This window comes from Perognathus longimembris, chromosome 28, assembly GCF_023159225.1.
Source record: "Perognathus longimembris pacificus isolate PPM17 chromosome 28, ASM2315922v1, whole genome shotgun sequence".
NCBI lineage: Eukaryota > Metazoa > Chordata > Mammalia > Rodentia > Heteromyidae > Perognathus > Perognathus longimembris.
In genome coordinates, this window is record NC_063188.1 from 306,132 (window position 1) to 332,256 (window position 26,125).

The 26,125-nt window shown below is 38.5% G+C and overlaps 1 protein-coding gene across 2 annotated transcripts in view; it reads right to left on the bottom strand.

Moving 5' to 3' along the window:
- Positions 1–509: 509 nt before the first annotated feature.
- Brcc3 (BRCA1/BRCA2-containing complex subunit 3) overlaps positions 510–26,125 on the bottom strand; it is a 41,580-nt gene continuing 15,964 nt past the window's right edge. For both annotated transcript variants that reach the window (XM_048336297.1, XM_048336299.1), the window contains 7 exons: positions 23,454–23,541; positions 21,221–21,309; positions 20,009–20,064; positions 9,175–9,306; positions 6,816–6,859; positions 2,206–2,375; positions 510–1,017 (listed from right to left, as the gene is read on the bottom strand). In XM_048336297.1, coding sequence (XP_048192254.1) covers positions 2,224–2,375; positions 6,816–6,859; positions 9,175–9,306; positions 20,009–20,064; positions 21,221–21,309; positions 23,454–23,541 — 561 coding nt within the window. In that variant the 3' untranslated portion in view covers positions 510–1,017; positions 2,206–2,223. The remainder of the gene's footprint in view (positions 1,018–2,205; positions 2,376–6,815; positions 6,860–9,174; positions 9,307–20,008; positions 20,065–21,220; positions 21,310–23,453; positions 23,542–26,125) is intronic.

The following is a 26,125-nucleotide window of genomic DNA, read 5'->3' on the forward strand; positions in this document are numbered from 1 at the left end:
CTCCTGCCATCATTGATGGAAAAACCAATTAGTTTGTATGCTCAGTAATGTGTCATTCTGGTAAGTGCAAGTACATTCACTGTGGCATTAATTTGCATTCCCCGTACTTATGAAATCTTTTCATGCCATGACTTGCTATCTGCATACCACACATTTTGGTGAAATGTCTATACAGGTCTTTCACTCATTTTTTAGATATATTTATCTTTGAGTCTTGAACACAGTGTTTCCCACATTGATTAGATATTAATAATGCCTTTCAGTCTGTAGCTTGTTCTTTCTTTTTCTTTTTCTTTTTCTTTATTGCCAGTACTGGGGCTTGATGGACTCAGGGCCTGGGTGCTGTCCCTGAGCTTTTTGCTCCAAGGCTAGCACTCTACCACTTGAGCCACAGCACCACTTCTGGATTTTCCTGTTTATGTGGTACTGAGGAATTGAACCCAGGGCTTCATGCATGCTAGGCAAGCACTCTACTGCTAAGCCACATTCCCAATCCTCTTTCTTCTTGAGTAAAAGGTATTAATTTTGATGAAATCCAGGGTTACAACTTTTTTCTTCTTTATGGATTGTGCTTTTGACTTGCGGTCTAAGAATTTATCTCCTAAGGATTTTTATCCTATGGTATTTTTTTCTAAATTTGTATAGTTTTACATTTTACATTTAAATCCGTAATACATTTTGAGGTAAATTTTATAGGTGATATTAGGTTACATTGAAGTTCTTTCTTTTGCTTTTGGGTATTTAGTTACTTTAGCATGACTTATTGAAAAGACTGTCCTTTCTCCATTGAGTCAGTTTTGTACTTGATCAAACTTACTTGGGCCTATCTGGGTTCTTTCTTCTGTTCTACTGATCCATGTGTCTACTCCTCTGCCAATATCACACTGTTGGGATTACTGTAGCTTCACAGTAAGTCTTGAAGTTGGGTAATATAAGCACTCCAACTTTTGGTTCATCAAAATCAATTTAGCTTAATTTCTTTTAAGTTTAATTATTCTCTGGGTATTTTCACCTGCCCTATAGGAAAAGAAAAATAAGAGAACTGTGGTGAGGGGAATAGAGATAATATAGTACCTACACTCCATATAAGTTTCAGTGTAGTGGTTCTGAATATAGGCTATTCTGATTCAAGTCCTTGTACATTTTTGATAATCTAGGGAAGTAACAAGAAAAACCCAAACCAAGAAAAAAGCATTAGCATTGTTTTGGAGATTGAAGTTCTCTTCTTTATTTTTTACCTTCTCCAACCCCCACTTTAATTCTCAGTATGTAATAGTGGAATCAAATTTTTTGTGTAACGGTACTGGGAATTGAACTCAGAGCCTTACACTCTCACTTGACTTTTTCCCTCATGTCTGGCACTCCACCATTTGAGCCACACTTGTACTTCTGGGGTTTTGTTTGTCAACTGGAGATAAAGAGTCTGGAGGATTTGTTTTTCTGGGTTGGTTTTGAACCACAATCCTCAGACCTAGCCACTTGAATAAGTTTTCAGGCATAAGTGATGGATGCCCAGCCAGAATCAAACTTTTTAAAGTATGATTCTTATTACATCCTAAGTGCTAAATATTTCTGGAAAAATAAATTTAAATTACAATGAAAATTCCTAGATATACAGGATCTGTTCAGTAGAGACTTGCTTCATAGTCACAAATGCTAGAACTCAATTTGTTGGTTAAAAAGGATGCCCATATAGATTCAATATTTGGCATCTCAGAACACCTATTTTAGAGATGCAGGAATACATGTCTCTCAACAAGGGCAAAGAATAGGAAGGCAGGTGCTGAAAGTCACCTCTAGTTTCTTTTGCAATAGTAGTGTATTTAGTATTTACTTGTCCCCCAGAAGCATCAGAAATGCAAAATCAAAACATAAAGAACTTTCTTCCTTTAGTTTACTATAGGGAATAGATGTAGTTGAAAACAAAAATAAATACTTTCAAGTTTAAAAAAGAGAAAAATAAACATTTTAATGAACTCATTTTATTCCCAGATATCCCTTGACTTACAAAAATAAAGCTCTTATATTCTTTGTAGGCCAGTTATAGGTGAGATGATTCAAGAAGCTGCAGTGAAAATTTTAGGAAGACACCTTGTGTTTATTGCATGCATAAAATTTACCTCTTGGAATATAAAAAGAATTGTTCCATTGTCTGCTAACCTATGAGTTATATGTGGTTTCTCAATGTTTAGAGCACAAACTTACCCCATTTTGTCTTTTACTTTATTCTAGGGAAGAAAGTTCTTCCATAAGCTTTTCCTTTTCTTGTTGCAACTCCTGCAAATGCTGTTGGTTTTGTTCCAGTCTGTCTTCCAACCACTGCAGGAGAGGTCCACTGACTGCTGACATTTGACTACACAGGTTCTTGGTAAACACTTTGGGAAAAAGACAGATGAGCTAACTGTGGAAGAGGTCTGTTCATCGCATATATCCACTACACCACCAATAGCACCTCAGTCAGGAATATAGAAAAAAGGGGATGGAGAAGTAGAAATAGTGAAAGAAATAAGGCTGGTAAATGATATTCTGTGTCAGAAGAGCTGGGCAAAGAAAATACCAATTTCTGAGGCCACTTTGAACACCCTTTTTTCATAAGCCAGTGACAAGCCTGGTTATACTGAGAGCAGAAAAATGGCCAACTCTATTTCTTGAGGCAGAAGAACTAAGAAAGCTCAAAAGGGTTTCTTTCCTCAGCCCTTCAGCCCTTCCGACACTGTAAATGACTACTAGAGAGCTAGCAAATTGCCTGTCAAATGTTATACATATAATTAAAGAAAGAAATTAATTCAACTAACCTGTGAGGTCCTCTTTCAAAATAAGAAAACAAGAGGGATGAAGAATAAGTGGGAGGGGGGGGGGGGGAGGGAGGGAGGGGAGGCGGGCTGGGGATATAGCCTAGTGGCAAGAGCGCTTGCCTCGTATACATGAAGCCCTGGGTTCAATTCCCCAGCACCACATATACAGAAAACGGCCAGAAGTGGCGCTGTGACTCAAGTGGCAGAGTGCTAGCCTTGAGCAAAAAGGAAGCCAGGGACAGTGCTCAGGCCCTGAGTCCAAGGCCCAGGACTGGCCAAAAAAAAAAAAAAAGAGTAAGTGAGGGGCTAGGAATATGGCCTAGTGGCAAGAGTGCTTGCCATGTATACATGAGACTCTGGGTTCGATTCCTCAGCACCACATATATAGAAAACAGCCAGAAGTGGTGCTGTGGCTCAAGTGGCAGAGTGCTAGCCTTGAGCAAAGAGAAGCCAGGGACAGTGCTCAGGCCCTGAGTTCAAGCCCCAGGACTGGCCAAAAAAAAAAAAAGAATAAGGGAATTATCTTTTATGTCTTACCATAAATGTTCAGCTTCATGGTGAGACAAAGATTCTATAGCATGTGCAGGTTTTTTTTTGTTTGTTTGTGTGTGTGTGTGTGTGTGTGTGTGTGTGTCTGTGTGTGTATGCATGCCAGTCTGGGGGCTTAAACTCAGTGCCTGGCGCTATCCATGAGATTCTTTTTAAAAGGTTAGTGCTCTACCACTTGAGCCACAACTCTAGCTTTTTGGGGGGAGGGGGGTATTAAATGATACTTCAGAGATTCGCAGATTTTCCTATCTGGGCTGGCTTTGAACTACAATCCTCAGATCTCAGCCTCCTGACCAGCTAGGATTACAGGCACCAGTGCCTGGCTTATAGGACACTTTTAAAATAAAATCTGCCTAACAGAAATACTTCTTGTCTCATAATACAGGATTTACTGAAATAGCATAATAATACAAATCTTTCTAGATATATTTATGTGTGGATATTTATGTATGGATTTTGAAAAAAAGATGTCATTACTTTGGATGTGACTTTCCCCCATATAACAATATGTCATAGTATCTTTCAATAAAAAAATTAAAAACTGGGGCTGGGGATATGGCCTAGTGGCAAGAGCGCTTGCCTCATATACATGAAGCCCTGGGTTCAATTCCCCAGCACCACATATACAGAAAATGGCCAGAAGGGGCGCTGTGGTTCAAGTGCAGAGTGCTAGCCTTGAGCAAAAAGGAAGCCAGGGACAGTGCTCAGGCCCTGAGTCCAAGGCCCAGGACTGGCCAAAAAAAAAAAAAATTAAAAACTAGTTTTCCTTAAGAGATACATAATACTCGTCTTAATAGGTACATCAACGTAAGCCCCTTATTGATGGAGATCATCTAATTTCTGCTCTCTGAGTTGAATTATCTATAAATTCATGTATACTTTAAAACTGATAAGCTACTTTTTAATTGATTATGGCACATTATAGCTTCAGGAATATGAGGATTTTTACTTCTTCCACATCTTCATCTAGTCATCTCTCAACTTAATCTTTCCCGGGCTGGGGATATGGCCTAGTGGCAAGAGTGCTTGCCTCCTATACATGAGGCCCTGGGTTCGATTCCCCAGCACCACATATACAGAAAATGGCCAGAAGTGGCGCTGTGGCTCAAGTGGCAGAGTGCTAGCCTTGAGCAAAAAAAGAAGCCAGGGACAGTGCTCAGGCCCTGAGTCCAAGCCCCAGGACTGGCCAAAAAAAAAAAAAATTCTCAATTTAATCTTTCCCAATGGGTGAAAAAATGGTAACTGAATCCATATTTCTTCAAATATTATAATTAGCATTTGAATTTTTCTGTAAGAGTCAACGAAAGTGTTCAATTTTTATTTAGTCAATCTTTTATGAGTTCAGGGTTTCAGATTATAATTAGGCCATCATGTCCCTAGAATTTGAAAAGTATTCTCTTGTATTTTCTTTTTTGCCCGTCTTAGGGCTTAGAACTCAGGGCCTGAGCACTGTCCCTGGCTTCTTTTTGCTCAAGGCTAGCACTCTACCACTTGAGCCACAGCGCCACTTCTGGCTTTTTCTGTTTATGTGATGCCAAGGAATCGAACCCAGGGCTTCATGCATGCTAGGCAAGCACTCGACAACCAAGCCACATTCCCAACCCTCTCTTATATTTTTCTTCACTTTTAAAATGATCATCGTTAGGGAGAGGCACTTTATAGACAATAAATCAATTTAAAGTATACAATGCAATGATTCCTGGGGCTTGAACTCAAGGCCTGAGCACTGTCCCTGGTTTCTTTTTTTTTCCTCAAGGCTAGCACTCTACCACTTGAACCACAGCACCACTTCTGGCTTTTTGTTTATGTGGTACTGAGGAATTGAACCCAGGGCTTTGTGCATGTTAGGCAAGCACTCTACCACTAAGCCACATTCCCAGCCCTAAATAGTCTTATATATACATTGGCCTATCTCAGGGCTTTACCTAGTTCCACTGATCTATTTGAACCACTCCCCATTAACTACTGTTATTATTATACTTTTAAAATTACTATTCTAACCAATATTAACCCTTTGCCATGTTTTATTCTCAAATAGAAATGAGACAAATTGGGGCTGGGAATATGGCGTACTGGCAAGAGTGCTTGCCTCATATATATGAAGCCTTGGGTTCGATTCCTCAGCACCACATATATAGAAAAAGCCAGAAGTGGTGCTGTGGCTCAAGTGGCAGAGTGCTAGCCTTGAGCAAAAAGAAGCCAGGGACAGTGCCCAGGCCCTGAGTTCCAAGCCCTAAGACTGGCAAAAAAAAAAAAAAAAAGAAATGAGACAAATTGACCAAGATATGTCTCCCTTCATTTCTTCATAAAGTAATTGCTTGTCACATTTGAAAGTACCTACTCTTCCTTACTCAAATCACTTAGCCAGTTAATTGGGAACACTTTACAGAATCATTGGTGGATCAGTATTATTTAGAAAGTAATTATAGCTCCAAAGCTGTGGATAGTGGATAAAAGTGTCTTATGTGTACTGTATTGTTTTTTGCTCTTTAGCAGTATACAGGAATTTTTTTCTCTATTAACAGGAAAACACCTTCTTCTCTCTTGTGCCTTCTATATTATCTGTCTCTAGGCTGGTGTTAATGTGCTGAACCAGCTTATATCAGCTCATGAGAGTGCATTATTATTATTAATTTTTTTTTCTAAAAGAAAAAAGCAATAATTTTATTTTTCTAATTTATTAACATAATCCTCTATGTTCAATAGTAATTAAGACCGTTTAATGGCAATAAACAATTCTAAAATCCTATTTAGATTTTCTAAAACTATTCTTAAAGGAATAATAATAAAAAATTATGAGATAAAATGTAACAATAGTCTAAAAGTAATACTGTTTTGGATACGAAATAGTGGTAACTTAGTACCTACACTGTATGCAAGTCTTGAGAGTGCATTATTTTTGAGCTGCCATGTTAGGATTATATCACGGAAACTGGCAAACACAGTAAATACAAACTCTCTTTACTCCCTCCCTGAGAGGTTGTTGTTAGACAAATGCCAGTAAACCACTTAGTTGGTCTATCATAAACATATCTTTATCTTTCCTCTTATCTTACTTTAAGTTGCATTTTGCAGTTATCTGGGGTGCAAAAGAAATGTTGGGGCTGGGTGCTGGTGGCTCATGCCTGTAATGCTAGCTACTCAGGAGGCTAAGATCTGAGGATTGTGGCTCAAAGCCAGCTCAAGCAGAACTCATGAGACTCTTATCTCCAAATTACACTAAAAAACAAAAGCTCAAGTGGTAGAGCACTAGCCTTGAGACAAAGAGGCTCAGGGACAGTGCCCAAGCCCAGAGTTCAAGCCTCAGGACTGGAAAAAAAAAAAGAAAAGAAATGTTGGGAGCAAAATCAACAAAGCTCTTCAGAAAGGAAAATAAAAGATACGTGGTACTTATGACTTTCATCACTTAAATTTGCTTCTGACAGGTATTTCAGAGATCACTCTATTCAAGAAAAAAAACCAAAACATTACCTGAGCCATTATGTATCTTGGTTACTGAGTCCAGATGTGTAAGACTAAAGGAATAGAATAAGTTTATGTCAGTTACAAAGTAACACTGAAGGGAAAATAGAATGGTCATGGTCTGTAACAAAAACTACTCCAGAACTTTGCCAATTGAGTTAGAAAAATATTTATGATTTATGTTTCAATTGCTATTAATTTCTGAATTATTATAGGAACATAGCTTTATTAAAAATGTGAAAAATACTAAAGAGAAACTTAGCAATTAATGTCTCCCACTAAAACCTTGATATAATATACATTGAAGAAATCTAGTAGAAACAGGGTTACTAAGATATCATTTATCTTGTTTTCACAAAAAAATGAAAATATGCTTTTTCTTGAAGGATCCAAATATACCACGAGAGGAAGATAGGTTAAAGAGACTTAAAATATAGTGCAAGATAATTCTAGACCTCATGCTCTCTATTGAGTTATAATAACAAAAACAATTTGGTACTGGCCCAAAAATAGGCCCAAAATCAATGGAACAGACTGGAAGAATTAGAAGTAAAGCCTTATGTTTATGTGCCATTTGACAAGGGAGCAAAGTATATGGTGCACAAAAGATAGCCTCTTCAATAATTGATATTGGGAAAACTGGACATCCATAGGTAGAAAACTAAAATTGGATTCCTGTTTGTCACTCAAAGTGGATCAAAGACCTCAATATCAGACCTGAAACACAAACTATTGCAAGATAGAGTAGGAGAAACATTAGGTCTTACAGGAATAGGCAGAAACTGTTTGCAGAGTCCCAGAGCACAGAAGATAGGAGACAGACTTGACAAATGGGATTACATCAAAATAAAAACTTTCTGCACAGTAAAGAACATCATTACTCAACTAGAAAGACAGCCAACAGACTGGAAGAAGATCTTTACCAGCAATACATCAGACAAAGGCCTAACATCCAAAATATATAAGGAACTCAAAAACCTAACTACTCTAAAACTAACAAACCAATCAACAAATGGGCAAGGGAACTAAAGAGAAATTTCTCAGAATGGCAAAGAAACACATAAGGAAATGCTCAACATCCTTGGCCATAAAGCAAATGTATATCAAAACAACTCTGAGATTCCATCTCACCCTAGTTAGACTAGCCAGCATCAATAATTCAAACAACAAATGCTGGTGGACATGTGGGGCAAAAGAAACTCTACTGCACTGTTGGTGGGAATGAAAACTATTACAACCAGTCTGGCAAAAAGTCTGGAGGTTCCTCAAAAAACGCAACGTAGATCTTCCCTATGACCCAGCCATACCACTCGGGCATCTACCCAGAATGTTACAAGTCGGGATACCATAAAGACATTTGCACATCAATGTTCACTGCTATACTATTTACAATGGAAACAGCTCAGATGTTTTAAAGCTGACGAGTGGATCAAAAAATGCAATAATTGTACACAATGGAATGCTACTCATCCATTAGAAAGAATATAAATATGTCATTTTCAGGGAAATAAATGGAACTACAACAAATTATGTTAAGTGTGGTAAGCCAAGCTCAAAGAGACAAACAACTTATGTTGTCGCTTATATATGGAAGTGACATCTAAAATACAGCTGGACATGATAACCTATACAGACTCAAGGCATTTACAGACAAACAGTAAAACCAAAGGAGGATACCAGTAGGGGAGGAACCCAAAGGCGTAATTCTCCTGAATATTTAAAATACTATTCATTGAAGCAAATTCCAGGAAACAGAAAAGTGGATTATTTTTGTTGTTATCGGTGGTGGTAGGTACTTTCTCTCTCTCTCTCTCTCTCTGTCTCTCTCTCTGTCTCTCTCTCTCTGTCTCTGTCTCTCTCTCTCTCTCTCTCTCTCTCTGTCTCTCTCTCCCTCTCTCTGGTTTTGCTTCTTGGGGATGGCAAAGGGGAGGGGGCAGAAAGGGAGAGAAGAAGGGTGAACAAATACAATCATGGTATTTAGTATACACTGTGGAAAATAAACTACACAACTTGTGGGCAGGGACAGGAGGGGAAAACAGGTTAGCAAAGGAAGGAGTGACATTGTTCAAAAGAGAATGTATGCTTTGCCTAAATTATGAAATGGAGAGATCCCTAGCTAAGCTCCTTCTGAGATCCCAGTTTTCCTACTCCGGAGAAACTTTTACTCCTAGAAAGACAGCCCAAGTAAGTTATAACTGAAATGGAAACTCCTCCGTCCAACACTTAATAATAACAAAAACATTTTTTAAAGAAACATAGTGTGAGAAATGTAATTAGAGCAGTGAAAGAGCTGTGGCTCAAGAGTTAAGCTGTTACAGAAAAAAGGATTAGGCTCTGAGAAGTGGGAAAGAGGCACAACTGTGTCTACCTGTGAATCCTCCTATATGCATCCTGCTCTTCCTGGCACAGGATCTTGGGTAGCTCTACTGCCGATTCGAGGCACACTTTCCCAATGGTGACATGAGGTACAATATGGATTGGGATTTCAATTCTCTCATACCTGCAAGACAACCAGTTTAGATCAGTTTTAATTTCATTATAATAAGTTCTCTGTAGTTTTGACACTTGGGGATATGGCATGCTTCAGAGATTAAATATTGCAGTAATTCATTAAGTAGCTTAATTCCAAAGTAGAGAGATTTCAAACTGGTTCATCTAAGGAGCACATTAGGAGTCCACTTGCAGAGTCAATATTCTCTGGTCCTGTAATGAGAATCTACTTTGGGAGTTCAAGGTCCCAGACAAGAGAAATATTGATTTTAGTCAGTAAGTTGCCAGTGAAGTTGAACAAATTGATCATAAAGACTGAAGAAGAGAAACTGCACTCTTCAATGTCTCTATCAGGCTTATTTTGCAGATGGAATTATTCACATTCTGATTTGCCCTAATTCTGTTCACCAACAATCCTTACTTCTCATTCTCTCCTTTGGGGGAAAACAGCTAAGAAGTTCACATATATTTGTAGTTTCATGATATTGTGAAAGAAAGATATGCTTGTTACTAATGTCAACCAATCTCCATATGCTCCATACTCTCAATATACCTAAACTCCTTCTGTGTGTTCAATGGAGACTCCAGTTTGGGGACCCTTGGCATATTGTAGGACCCTTCATTCAGGGTGGTAAAACAGAATAATATCTAGTTCTCTGCTATCCTTTCCCAATAGCAAAGTATGTTTATGTACCATGCCACAAGCTGGATCAAAGTAAATGATAAGGATTAGAATCACTCCTCGCCTCTCTACACTTAAAAAGTCAAGGGAAAATTATGAAAAAAATATGCCATAGCTGCTAAGTGGCTTGAAGAAGCTCTTTCAAGTAACACCAAGTGATATTATTACTGACACCCTCAGAACCAAGATTGCTATTAGTTCAGTTAACAAGGTTTCCAAGTAAGTCATCGACAACATGGGGAGAAATGGTTTTAATAGTTTGTTGGGTTTAGATAAATATTTTCACAAATTCCTAAAGGAAACTGCTAAAGGTTCTCTCAGGTTATTGAAAACTATAATCCTAGGACCAAAACAGGTAGTAATATAAAATTTATGACAGAGAAGTGGCTGGAGCAGATAAAACAGCATCTGTTTAGAAATCATTGCAGAGCGACACCAAGGCAATGACTAACAGTACCAACAAATATAACAGGAAGAAAATGAGCCTGACAGGAATAGTTTTTCCTGGAGAACTATTTTCTGACTCCAAGGGGGAAACTTTAGAAGTTGAAAACATTTTTTCAAATGGACTTATGGGTCCTGGGTCCAAGTTGAAAAAGTCAGTAATGTACAACTCATAGACAATACAGATACTAGAATTAGGAGACAGGTAAGAAACTTTAGAGTAACTATTAAAAATGTGTTGACATGCAACAAACTAAAACTAGATCTATATATATCACCCTGCACCAAAATCAATTCCAAATGGATCAAAGACCTAGAAATCAAAACAGACACCATGAAAACACTACTCGAAGGAGTAGGAGAAGCACTTGGGCTCCTTGGCACAGGACGAAACTTTCTTAACAAAGACCCAGAAAGGCTACAAATCAAAGAAAGGTTAGACAAATGGGACAGCATCAAACTGCAGAGCTTCGGCAGGGCACCTTCTGCAGGGCAAAGGACATAGCTCGCAAGACAAACAGAAAGCCCACAGACTGGGAGAAGATCTTTACTGGCCATTCAACGGACAAAGGCCTCATATCTAAAATATATACAGAACTAAAAAAATTACCTTCCTCCAAAGCAAAACTGCAAAGAACCAATAGCCCCCTAATCAAGTGGGCTAGAGACTTAAAAAGAGACTTCCCTGATGAGGAAATGAGAATGGCCAAGACACATATGAAAAAGTGCTCTACATCACTGGCCATAAAAGAAATGCAAATCAAAACGACATTGAGATTCCATCTCACCCCAGTAAGAATGTCATATATCAAGAAAACTAACAGGGCTGGGGATATAGCCTAGTGGCAAGAGTGCCTGCCTCGGATACACGAGGCCCTAGGTTCGATTCCCCAGCACCACATATACAGAAAACGGCCAGAAGCGGCGCTGTGGCTCAAGTGGCAGAGTGCTAGCCTTGAGCGGGAAGAAGCCAGGGACAGTGCTCAGGCCCTGAGTCCAAGGCCCAGGACTGGCCAAATAAAAAAAAAAAAAAAAGAAAAGAAAACTAACAACAACTGTTGGAGGGGATGTGGCCAAAAGGGAACCCTACTTCATTGTTGGTGGGAATGTAAACTGGCTCAGCCACTCTGGCAAGCGGTATGGAGACTCCTCAGAAGGCTAAACATAGAACTCCCCTATGACCCAGCAGCCCCACTTTTGGGTATTTATCCAAAAGACCACAAACATAATCACAGTAATGCCACCAGCACAACAATGTTCATCGCAGCACAATTTGTCATAGCTAGAATCTGGAACCAACCCAGATGCCCCTCAGTAGAAGAATGGATCAGGAAAATGTGGTACATATGCACAATGGAATTTTATGCCTCTATCAGAAAGAATGACATTGCCCCATTTGTAAGGAAATGGAAGGACTTGGAAAAAGTTATACTAAGTGAAGTGAGCCAGACTCAAAGAAACATGGACTCTATGGTCTCCCTTATAGGGAATAATTAGCACAGGTTTAGGCAAGTCACAGCAGAGGATCACAGGAGCCCAATAGCTAAACCTTTACGAACACATAAGATAATGCTAAGTGAAATGAACTCCATGTTATGGAAACGATTGTTATATCACAGTTGCAACTACTTTCAACATGCCATATGTAACTGTAGCCTCTATTATTGATGATGTTCTTGTATCACCTTCCTGTGGTTGTACCTACACTTTCTCTGTATCTTATCTGAGCATATTGGAAGCCGGGTATACTGGTATTAGAACTAGGAAATTGTAAGCGAATACCAAAATCGAGAGACACAGGGTAAAAAAAGACAAACAACTACAAAAGCAATACTTGCAAAACTGTTTGGTGTAAATGAACTGAACAACGCATGGGGGGGGGGAGAGAAAGGGGGAGAGGGGAGGGGGGAATGAGGGACGAGGTAACAAACAGTACAAGAAATGTATCCAATGCCTAGTGTATGAAACTGTAACCTCTCTGTAATTCAGTTTGATAATAAAATAAAATAAAATAAAAATGTGTTGAAGTAATTAGAGGGGAAGGTGAGTAAAATGAACATATGAAATGGATAATTACCACTATTAGATGGTAATGCATCGCCTAAAATGAGCCAAGTGTGGCAAAATGAGGAAGCTGCCACACTACAATTTTGGGGAATTTGTGTTTCCAGAGACATTGAGTCACCACCACTAGATGGATTGGAATACCTCTGAGGAGCTCTAGAGACCAGCTGAAAAGTTTTAACATCCAGAAAAAAGTAAAATAAAGCAGGAATTCCAGCAAAACTGGTAAAAATCTGTGGCACTTTGTATACCTATGCACTTCCCTTGTCCTATTTGACCTTTCATAGTACAATGAGGATGGAACCTCTCACATTAAGGATACTGCCTCGAGATGTAAATAAAGAACAGACCAGGCTAATCTAGGAGATTTCAGGGTGATTGGAATCTATATCATTTGACTTCATTACTAACAATATTGGCAGCCTGGTATGGAAGTTGATGAAAACACATACATTATCAGGGCAACAAAATACAGACTCAGTTCTACAGGAAGCCAGAATGGGGAGCAGGACATTAGGGAATTCTTTAAAGAAGCAGAAACTGGTTGCTTAGGGAATTGGAAATGATAGAAAAGGTATGAGATGTCCCAGAATCACTAGATGGACTTGGCAGTGAAGTTTTTCCTTGCACAAAGCCATTCAATAAAGACTAGAACAGGTGGCTGCTTTTTTCAAGTGACTGAGTGTCAATTATAACACTTCTGTAAATAAGGCACATAAACAGTGAAACAAGACCCAATCATAGGGCAAACTCCAGAAACCAATCCTAAAAAAGAATGATCTATGAGCTGCTTGACAAAGGAATTAAAATAACTGGTATAAAGTTACTAAGTAGGTCAAATGAAGACAGAGATAACTAAATGAAAAAAGAAAAATGATACATGAACAAAATGAGACTATCAACAAAGATACAGAATCTATAAAGAAAAGAAGCAAATAGAAATTCTGGAGCTAAAAACAGAATTACTCAACTGAAAATTTAACTGTATCAAGCAAGAATCATAAAGAATCATACTGAAGATAGGTCATTTGAAATCAAGACAGAGGAATAAAATGTTAAAAAAAAAAAAGCAGAAGAAAAAAGTGAAGATGCCTAAGAAACTACTAACAGGACACTATGAAGTGAACCAAAACCTTACATGATTTTAAGAAGGAAATGAGATAGAGAAAGATTCAGAGGTTATTTGGAGGTATACTTCAATTCTGAGAAAAGAAACACAAATTCACAAAGATCAAAAACCTACAACTAGGAAAGATTCAGAGAGACTAACACCAAGGCCATACAATCCATCTGTCAAAGGTTAAAAATGAGAAAATGATTGAAAGCAGCAAGAAAAAGTGCCTCATTGTGTATAAGAGTTTTCCAGTCTAATTCTCAGCAGAAACCTTGTAGGCTGCAAAGAACTGGGATGATCTATTCCAAGTCCTAAAGGGGAAAAAAAGCCTTGTCAATCAATACTGCATCAGGCAAAACTATCCTTGACAAATAAAGGAGAAATTAACATTCTACTAAATAAGCAAAAGCTTAGGAAGTCCATTAATAGATTTACTCTATAAGAAATGCTAAAGGGTGTTTTTCAAAATAAAAAGAAAGGCAGATAGAAACATGAAACCACATGAAAATATAAAGTTCTGCAGAAAAGTGTAAATACAGACGAAACCAGGAATCCACATCAGCATAACTTTAGCCCATAAATTCAGTTAATTTTTGCATAAATATAATTGACAAAAAGCATTTTTAAAGCCCCATAAATTAAAACATTAGACTTGAATAGCAAGGAACTGATTTTAAATGCTGCGAATCAAAAAGGAGCTATATTACAATGGAAAGAAAATCAAAATCACTGTGAACCTCCACACAAACTCTCAACACAAGGATTGCCTGGAATGGTATAATTCAAGCCCTGATGATCAACAACTGCCAACCCAAACTCGTATACCCAGCAAAGCTATCATTTACATTTGACAGTGAAACTAAAGCTTTTCACGGCAAACCACAATTAAAACAGTTCATTAACACTAAATGAGCACTATGAAGGATACTAAAGGGAGGAATGCAATCTGAAGAAAACAATCAAAATCAAGGAAATATATAAGACAAAAATCAACAGAAGACCAATTTAGTAGGCACAGGAAGAGGAAAGAAGCAAAATACAGGAAGACAAAAAAAATGGGAGGAAATACAACACATCTCTCAATAATAACCTGAACATTAATGGACTCAATACCTCAATCAAAAGAAAAAGAACAGCAGATTGGATCAAAAAACAAGATCCATCCATTTGTTGTCTCCAAGAGATCCATCTCACAATCAAAGATAAAAACAAACTCCAAATGAAGGGATGGAAAAAGATCTTCCATGCAAATGCACCCGGTAAGAAGGCAGGAGGGCCATATTAATACCTGATTAATACAGAGAACGATCCATGAAGAGGAAATAAGTTATCAATCTCTATTCATCAAACAACAGAGCACCTAAATGCATTAAACAAATACTCCTCAGACTTACAGAACAGGGTAGACCCAAACACAATAATAGGGGGAGATATTAATATCCTGTTCTCACCAAATGATAGGTCAACCAAACAAAAGATAAGCAAAGAAGCCTCTGAACTAAATGACACCATAATCCAAATGGACTTAACAGACATCTACAGCGTATTCCATACAATAACCCAATTCACATTCTCAGCAGCCCATGGAACATATTCCAAAATAGATGGCACACACAAAGAACCTAAGCAAATATAAGAGGATTGGCATAGTTCCTTGAATCCTATCTGACCACGGTGGAACCAAACTGGTTCTCAACAGCAAAACATAGAACATAGTGCGGAAATTACTATAACACATGGAGGATGAACAGTGCACTACTGAATAACACCTGGGACATAGAACAAATTAAGGAAAAAATTAGAAAGCTCTTACAATGCAATGACAATGAAAACACATCACAACAGAACCTCTGGGATACAGCAAAAGCAGTGCTGGGGGGAAAGTTCATAGCCTTAAGTGCACACATGAAGAAAACAGAAACAGCTCAAGTAAATAACCTCATGATGCAATTAAAACTGCTAGAAAATAGAAGAAATCAAATCTAAAACTAGTATATGGAGAGAAAGAGGGCAAATATTAGGGCAGAAATCAATGAAATAGAAACTAAAAAAGAACAAATACTGACCAGGATGTGAGGGAAAAGGAACTCTATTGCACTGCTGATGAGAATGTAAACTAGTACAATCACTCTGGAGAGCAGTCTGGAGGTTCTCAAAGAAGTAAACTCAGACCTTCCCTACCACTCAGCCATACTACTCCTAGGCATCTACTCTGAGTGTCATGAATCAGGATATGACAAGGACACCTATACTTCCATGTTCATTGCTACACTGTTCACTGTAGCCAAGATACGGTAACAGCCCAGATCCCCCACAATAGATGAGCGGATCAAAAAAAAAAAAATGTGGTACCTATATACAATGGAATTATACATAGCCATTAGAAAGAATAAAATAATGTCATTTGCAGGGAAATGGATGGAATTAGAACAAATTGTGTTAAGTGAGGTAAGCCAAGATCGGAGAGACAAACAGCACATGTTCTTGTTGATATGTGGGAGTTAGATCTAAAATGCAATGGGATATGATAAAGTACACAAAATTCTAGATACTCACATACAGTGAGACCAAAAGAGATAGTTTTAGGAGAGAATCACAAAGGTGCAATACTCAAGCACCTCCTCATATTTATGTAAAATAATATACATACTAAAACAAATTCCAAAGATTTGGAAACAAATGACTTTTTTCTTAATTTGTTTTTTTCTTTTTATAATTACTCTGTATTCTATACTCATAAATGACGTATACATGTGCACATCTGAGGGAAAATGAAGAAAAAGTGCAGCAGTGGAACACACTGGAGAGATGAAAGTAAACTATGCAACTTGTGGGTGGAGATGGGAGGGAGGGAATGGGAGATGGAACAGATGATACTATGAGAAAGGAAATGTACTTATTACCTGACATATGTAAAGGTAACCCTGCTGTATGTCACGTCTAAAAGAACAATAAATTAGAAAAAAAGACATTTACATAGCTGTACACAATACATAAATCTGTAATTTGTGAAGTCAGTAATAGGGGTATTACATATGTGGTAAGTATATGTATGTATTTAAAATTAAATTGTTATCAACAGCATATAATGTTATGCCCCTAAGATGTTTTACAGAGATGTAATGGTAACCACAAAAATAATAAGTACAGAACACACACAAAGGAAAATGAGGGCAGGGATGTAGCTCAGAGGTGGAGAACTTGCATAAGATGCATGAAGCCCTACGTTCAATCCCCAGTGCTGAAAAAGAAGGAAATAAGAAATGAATCAAGGGCTGGGGATATAGCCTAGTGGCAAGAGTGCCTGCCTCGGATACACGAGGCCCTAGGTTCAATTCCCCAGCACCATATATACAGAAAACGGCCAGAAGCGGCGCTGTGGCTCAAGTGGCAGAGTGCTAGCCTTGAGCGGGAAGAAGCCAGGGACAGTGCTCAGGCCCTGAGTCCAAGGCCCAGGACTGGCCAAAAAAAAAGAAAAAAAAAAGAAATGAATCAAAATGTATCACTACAAATAAAACATAAACAAATAAGCATAGTTATCAATAAAACATAAAGAAAGGAATTAACAGAGAAATGGAGGGACAGAAATCTACTAAAGAGAATAACGAACAAACAGCTATGGTAAGAGCTTCCACACCAATAATTACTTTCAATATAAATATGCTAAACTCCCCAAACAAAAGGGGATTAAAAAATAAACCAGGGGCTGGGGATATGGCCTAGTGGCAAGAGTGCCTGCCTCGGATACACGAGGCCCTAGGTTCGATTCCCCAGCACCACATATACAGAAAACGGCCAGAAGCGGCGCTGTGGCTCAAGTGGCAGAGTGCTAGCCTTGAGCAGGAAGAAGCCAGGGACGGTGTTCGGGCCCTGAGTCCAAGGCCCAGGACTGGCCAAAAAAAACAAAAAAAAAATAAACCAGTATTCAACTTCACATTGTCTACAAAAAACTGCCTTAAGATCTCAGAATACATTCTGCCCCAAAATAAAAGAAATACTTCTTTAAAGTGATATCCATAGCCAGACACTGGTGACTGACTCATATAATCCTAGCTACTCTGGAGGCTGAGATTGCAGTTTGAAGCAAGCCCAGACAGAAAAGTCTATGAGACTCTTATCTCTAATTAAGCATCAAAAAAGCTGTAAGTGGAGCTGTGGCTTAAATGGTAGAGTGCTAGCCTTGAGCACAAAAGCTCAGAGACAGCACTAAGACCCTGAATTCAAGCCCTAGGATCAGCACACATGCAAAAAGGCAATCACAACAAATTCAACTATGGCCACACAAAGAATCACAAAGAAAAGAATATGACACTGAAGTCGGGAGCTGGTGGTTGGTGACTAAGCCTAGCTACTCAGGAGGCTGAGATCTGAGGATCATGGTTCAAAGCCAGCCCAGGCAGCTGAGTTCCTCAAATCTTTGAATAGACCATATGATTCACCAGTTCTACTCCTGGGTACATATCCAAAGGAAACCAAATGAGGACCTGAACAGTTAGTTATCTGCATTCCCATGTTCAACAAAGCATTATTCAAAGACATGGAATTAATCAAATCCACCTATAAATAGATAAAGAAAATCTAAAATATATTCATGGATTATTCAGCCACAGAAAGAAGGGAATACTGTCAATTGCAGCAACATGGATGAACTGGAGACCAACATGTTAAATAAAATTAAGCCAAACTCAGACAATTCTGTATGACCTTATTCATGGGTAGAATCTAAGAAGTTCATCTCATAGAAAACTAAAATGTTGGTTCCTAGAGGCTAGAGATACTAGGAAGGGGGGAAAGGATGGGGAAAGGTTGATCAATGGGTACCAAGTTGAAGTTAAACAATGCTCTGGTGTACTACTGCACAGTAGAGCCCATTTAAAGCTAGAAGAAAGGATGTTAAATGTTTTAACCATGAAACAATGTTAGATTCTTGGGAAGACAGGTTTAACCTGAGTTAAAGTTTGAATACTGTATACATGAATCAAAGCATTATAAAGTAGAACATCAGTACATACATTTTTTGTGTGGTGCAGGGACGAAACTTGTGCATGCTAAGCAAGTATTTTACAGTCCTAGTGTCTTTTCTTTTCTTTGGCTTCAAACTCGTGATTCTCCTAAATGCAGCCCTCCCAAGTGCTGATATTAAAGGTGTATGCCAGCATGCTCAGCTTGTTTTCTTTGTTTGGCTTTGTTGTGTTTTTTTTCCAGTCCTGGGGCTTGGACTCAGGGCCTGAGCACTGTCCCTGGTTTCTTTTTTGCTCAAGGCTAGCAGTCTACCACTTGAGCCACAGTGCCACTTCCGGCTTTTTCTATATATGTGGTGCTGAGGAATCGAACCCAGGGCTTCATGTATACAGGATGAGCACTTTACCACTAGGCCATATTCCCAACCCTCAGCTTGTTTTCATATGATTGTTTCTGAAATGTAGTCTTGCTATATTACCCAGGCTGGTGTGACATTCTCAAGTGATTCTTTGATCTTAGCCTCTGGAGTAACTGGAATTATTAGGTATGTAACTCTGTGTACAGCTACATATGTATGAATTCTTGTGTGTTTATGTATCAGTTTTATTTTTTATAATAAGACGTAGAAAAATTGGTAGTATTTGAATATTATATGTGGATTAGATAGTACTATATGGATTTTAATTTCCTGATATTGATGATTATAATCTGGCTATTTAGTAGAAAGTCCTTCACTTTCAATGAATACCTAAGAAAACACCTACTGGAGGAGAATCATGTATGCAACTTACTCTTAAATGGTTCAAGAGAAAAATATTCACACATACAAAGAGAAAATATGATAATGTAAATGTACAATTTTTTTGTTCTTGTCCTGAGGCTTGAACTCGAGCCTGGACACTGTCCCTGAGCTTTTTTGCTCAAGGCTGGTACTCTATCACTTAAGTCACACCGCCACTTCCAGCTTTTTTTTTTTTTGATGGTGTTTAATTGGAGATAAGGGTCTCATAGACTTTGTCTGATCTGGCTTCAAACTGTAATCCTCAGATCACAGCCCCGAGTAGCTAGGATTACAGGTGTAAACAACTGGCACCTAGCTTGTTGTATAATTTTAACACTTGAATCTGGGCATGATATATACAAGGATTCTTTGTACTATTCTTACAATTTCTCTGTAAATGTGAAATTACTTTAAAACAGAATGTCCAAAATATAAGATTAGCTAAAAGAATCAAAACAGTAAGAACAACTTCTTACTGAAAAGATAAAGAAAAGAGGTATCAGAAAACCCAACCCAGTCCAGAAAGTAGCATGAAAGAAAGCATGACAGGAGAGGAGAGGGAGAGAGAGGAGGGAGTGGGAGGGGGAGGAGCAGGGAGCTGAAACAATCAATTCCATGGACTGGAGATGAACCTTTCCATAAATACATGTCTCTGCCATACTTACTCAGAACTCTTTTGGGCCTGAATGGATTGGAAGCAAGTGTAGAGTACCCGGCCAGTCTATTTAAGAACAAAGAAAGAAATCATACATAAGGGTATTTTTTTTATTATTTCTTATTGAAACATACTATTTGTACATCTTGTGGAGTACATTATCACAGTTCAATATATGTACACAATGTGTAATAATCAAATCAGGGTAATGAATATTACCTTCTCTTCAATCATCAATCATTTTTGTGTTGGTACTTTTTTTTTTGCCAGTTCTGGGGCTTGGGACCCAGGGCCTGAGAACTGTCCCTGGATTGTTTTTGCTCAAGGCTAGCATTCTACCACTTGAGCCACAGTGCCACTTCCAGCCTTTTCTGTGTATGTGGTACTGAGGAACTGAACCCAGGGCTTCATGCTTACTAAGCAAGCACTCTACCACTAAGCCACAATCCCAGCTGTGTTGGTAATTTCAAAGCAATTTAGTAGACTCTAAACTAAAACACAAAGGACCCTGGAAAGATAAAAGAAAGCCCAAACATGGAATTTATCATAGATGAATTTCTATAAGAAGGACCATATATTATACTCAGTCTATATGATGGTCACAACCAAACATTGCTAATAAAAGTGAGATCCAAGAAAGTAAAAACCAGAAGATTCACATTGCTCTACTGGAAACTGATAAACTCATTCCACAATTATTTATGATGATGACATGGATAAATTTATGATAAAAAGCTGAAAGCATTTCACAGTATAAAGTTCAAGCTACTGAAGTGTCATATTTCTGGAAAAAGTGATCTTTTGACCTTGCAAGAATGGACTCTCAGAATATTCTGGAATTCATTTGGAATCAAATGAGCTGTCCTTTAAATGGGGACACTTTTAAGAGGGAAAGAAAGTAACTAAATGGGATACTATTTGGTAGAGTCTCTGAGGCAAACTGGAATGAAAGAACACAGTCTTCCTCACTCTGCTATGCCAATTTCCTCAATATTCTCTGAATATGCCACACTCACCTTAGAGTCTTTGTACTGTTTACTTCATCTGCCCAGGGTAATCTTCCCCCACAATATCCATGACTTGTACCCTTGCCTTTGAGTCCTGACCCATAACCCTTTTTATTGAAACCTTCCTTGGATATTCTATTAAAATTCCAAAAAGAGTTTATTCTATGCCAACACACACACACACACACACACACACACACACACACACACAGTACCTTTGTGTTTTTATCCTCTATGAAACAGGAAAAAATAAGTCCTACAAAGCCTTGATCCATCATCTGGTACATGGCTTGTGTACGAACATCTGGAAATGAAAATAAAACATTTTGTCAACAAATTTATTTAACTTCTAAGCCTAATTCTTCATTAGTTAAATGTGGGTTAGGGTCAACCCTTCTCTCACAGGGCTGATGATCTGTTAAAAATGGAAAGATTACTAGGGAAGGGAAAGGGAATACCAAAATCGGTACACAAAGGATTAAAAAACAACAACAAACAAAACCAATGCAACAGCAATACTTACAAAACTATATGGTGTAAACCAGCTTTACCAACTCATGGGGGAAGGAATGAGGAGGGGGGAGGCGGGGGAGGGGAATGGGGGAGAAAGTAATAAGTTTGATAAGAAATGTACTGCAGGGCTGGGAATATGGCCTAGTGGTAGAGTGCTTGCCTCGTATATATGAAGCCTTGGGTTGGATTCCTCAGCACCACATAAACAGAAAAAGTCAGAAGTGGCGCTGTGGCTCAAGTGGTAGAATGCTAGCCTTGAGCAAAAAGACCAGAGACAGTGCTCAGGCCCTGAGTTCAAGATCCATGACCCACGACTGGCAAAAAAAAAAAAAAAAGAAATGTACTGCACTGCCTTACGTATGAAACTGTAACCCCTCTGTACAATAAAGAAATGAAAAAGTAATTCAAGACAAACAGAAAGATTTTTCGGTACAATACCTAGCATATCAAAAGTACTTTGTAAGCATTCTCATTCAGTTTCATCCATAACCACTGAAAACAATTACTGTCTCTACTATGTTATCCAAACTGCCTTTGTCAAGGTCACCAATCACCTCTTACTCTCTCTTTGTATATATCTTAACTTCCTGGCTCATCTTTTACAATATTTTTCTTTCAGAATTCTTTTCATGTTTCTACTAGAAACATTATGATGGTCAGGGCTTAGTCTGCATTCCTTTTATCTATTTACCTTCACTCTCTGGATGATTTCATCCACTTCATGGCTTCACATTTATCATTTCACTTACGACTCATAACCCATGCCCAGCAAACTCTTAAAAGTCCAGAATCATATATGTAGTGGTCTGACACACAGATTTTGTGGTCTTAAAACAGTGTTACTCAGCTAGGTGCCAGTGGCTCACACCTGTAATTCTAGCTACTCAGGAGGCTGAGATATGAAGATCACAATTTGAAGCCAGTGCAGGCAACAAACTCTATATGAGATTCTGATCTCCAATTAACCACCAAAGAAGCCAGAAGTTGAGCTGTATCCTAAGCGGTAGAGCATTAGCTTTGAGAAAAAAAAGCTCAAATACAGTGCCCAGGCCCTGGGCTTAAGCCCCAGGACTGACACACACACACACACACACACACACACACACACACACAAAAGAGTGCTGCTCAGACAGTAGGTCTGGGCAACATGTTATGTATTCATAAGGAAATAGGAAAAATGATCTAGAATGCAAATGAATGTGGGTTTTCCTCATTGAGAAAGCCTTCTTAAAGAAAACAAAGCAAAACATAAGCTGAACTAAACATGTGCTTAGTGGCACAGATGATGTAGGTTCTAATCTCATTTCACCTCTTAGTTTAACCTCCTGAGCCTGTTTATGGTCAATGATCTCTAACCCAAAGATTACTATGAGGGCTAGAGAAAGCATTTGTAAATCATTATCATGTAGATAATTACTAGTGCTCATACATGTTAATTCACTCTAAAGTTTGTGTACTTTCTAGAGAGACAAGTAGAGGGAAAAAATAATTATTCTCAAAGAGAAGAAAAGAGAAAAACAGCAACTTAGTTACACTATACTAATTAGAGAAGTTAGAATATGAACAGGAAGCCCTATAGCTAAAATGGATTATGTATAAACAGATTATAAATATCAATTTTGCAAATTTGACCATTAACAACAATAAAACTTCAGAATGGGAATGATACAAATAAGCAATGTCCAGTTTTTCAGTTATACCTTTTAATTTGAGGGTGGGGGATTATCATCCTGACTTTCTAGGTACAGTTAAAACAGGTTAAAATTTGTCTCTCAATATTTAAAATGACATAGTTTGGCAAAATAGATAAAAATAATGACATATGTTTAAGAATAGTCAAATTTGGGGTTAAAATAACACTGGCTTATGTGATAGAGAAGGTAAAACAATATCCATTTCTAAAGACAATAAACAGTGCTACTACATGATACTTACCAACATGTGAAGGCCAAACAGTTATATGAGGATGGGAATGATACCAGCCCACAACTCTCATGGGGCGACCCGTTAGTTCAGCTAACCTGTGTGTTTGTCAAGGTATCTGCAAAATGTGTGGTAGTAGGACAGAACCCAAGTCTCTGACATGTAAGGCTGTAACCCAAAGCTCCAAGAATCTTTTTTTTTTTAATTCACTTAGTTTCTCTCTGGAAGGTTATCAAAGTTAACATTAGCAAACAGGGTTACTAAAGTTGAGGGTGTAGCTCAGTTGTAGAGCACTTGTCTTACACAAGGCCTGGGTTCCATCCCCAGCACTACAAAGCAAAACAAACTAAACATGCTAGGCACCAGTAGCTCATGCCCATAATCCTAGCTACTCAAATGGTTCAGATCCAAAGAACTGTAGTTCAAAGCAAGCCCTGGCAGAAAACTCTAGGAAAATCAATCTCCAAAATAGCAAAGTGAGGTTACAAGCATGACCCAGGAGGCACAGCACAGATAAATGAACAAAGATCGCAGTTTGGGCTTCCATTTGTCTAGAAATAGCCATCTAAAGAATACTTTTTATTCTGTAGCTGTAAAAATAAAACCTTTCATACAGGGTATGGTGGCTCATACCTGTAATCTTACCCAGGAGGTAGAATTAGGAGGGTGACAGTTTGAGGGCAGTCCAGGCAAAAATTGAGACCCTATCTCAAAAAACAAGTCAAACTTGTAATTCTAGCAATCTGGGAGGTGGAAGAATTGTGTTCCAAGGGCCCAGGGAAAAGCTTGAGACCCTTATTTAGAAAACAAACTAAAGGGCTGGGAATGTGGCCTAGTGGTAGACTGCTCACCTTGCATACATGAAGCTCTGGGTTTGATCCCTCAGCACCATGTAAACAGAAAAGGCCAGAAGTGGCGCTGTGGCTCAAGTGGGAGAGCCGTTAGGGTTAGTGATAGCCTTGAGCAAAAACAAGCGAGGGACACTACTCAGGAGCCCCAGGACTGACAAAAAGAAAAAGAAAAAGAAAAAGAAAAAGAAAAAAGTCTGGAGATGTGGTAAAGCACTTGCCTAGCAACTGTAAGGAGCTGAATATTAGAGATAACACTGTTGCTGTTCTATAAAATAATGGTTTTTCTAAAAAATTACTTAGACTGAATCACAACAATCCCTTTGTACAACTAAGTCTGAAAAACATTAAAAATTGTTTTATTATAAAAAAGACAGTCTTACTATGTAACCCAGACTGCCCTCAGTGTTTAACAAAAGGCAAATATAAAATACAGTAATGCATTTACTCATCATACCATTTTGGAAATAGTTTCAGTATGAGATTACAATATGGAATCTGAATACTAAACCTAATTTTACACAATTATGCTCCAGAAATTTTATTTTGGCAACATTTGCTTGTAAAACACCAATGTGCCATACCCAGACACAAGTGAGACCAAAAGAGGACAGTCTTAGGAGAAAATCACCAAATAGTAAGCACCTCTTCATATGTACATAAAATAATATACAGACTGAAAAGAACCCCAAAGAAAACAAAGGACCTCTTCTTAATTTGTCTTACCATTTTTAGATGACTCTGTATTCTTTACATCACATACAGTGTATACACATGCATATCTGAAGAAAGGTGGCAGGAGAGGGCACAGAGTAAGTGGAAATCACGTGAAAAAGTACAGTAGCGGGGACTGGGAAAAGATGGCTTAGTGGTAGAGTGCTTGCCTAGCATTCCTGAAGCCCTGGGTTTGATTCCTCAGCACCACATAAACAGAAAAAGCCAGAAGGGGCACTGTGGCTCAAGTGGTAGAGTGCTAGCCTTAAGCAAAGAGAAGCCAGGGACAGTGCTCAGGCCCTGAGTTCAAGCCCCAGGACTGGCAAAAAAAAAAAAAAGTACAGCAGCAGCACAACCTGTCAGCCGCACTGGACACTGATGAAAGTGAACTAAGCAACTCATGGGCAGAGAAGGGAGGGAGGGAATGAGAGAGAAAGAGGGAACAGATGATACTAAGCAAAAGGAAAGAAATATACTTGTCACTCGATATATGTAAAGGTAACTCTGCTGTATATGACCTCTAAACCAACAATAAAAACAAATACCAATGTGTAAATTCTAACTGCAAAAGAAGCCTACATTTTCCTCAAATCTTCAAGCAGTTGTTCTGGTGTGGAAGGCTAGCTGTTCTGTTACTCCCTTTATGTCTAAAAGCTAGAGCAAGAAGCCATCTTGAGAGAGGACCTATTGTTTAGAGACTGAACTACAGGTCTGAAAACAAGGAACACACAGCTCAGGAAGACTTTGGATATCCTGGCCAGGACTATGAGTAAGAAGACAGCCAAAGGAAGTGGATGAGGGAGTCAGTCAAAAGGTTTGGATGCTTGCTACCTGTGGAGATATAACCTGGGGCAAATATACAGCAAATGGGCACCTGCCCAGCCCACAAGCTAATGCTCTTTGGAGCCAACAGTGGCTCCCAGTACACAAATGGGAAAGACTGTAGTGACTTCAGTTAGTTTACCTCCATCTGACCAATGCTGATGTCCTGAGCATGGGCCTTGAGCATAGGGTAAATACTTGGTGGCTGAGCCACACACAAACGGAATAGCACCCTAACCTGGACACTACACAGTCCTCCTGAATATTGAGATTATTTCAATAGAGAGACTACAAAGCAAT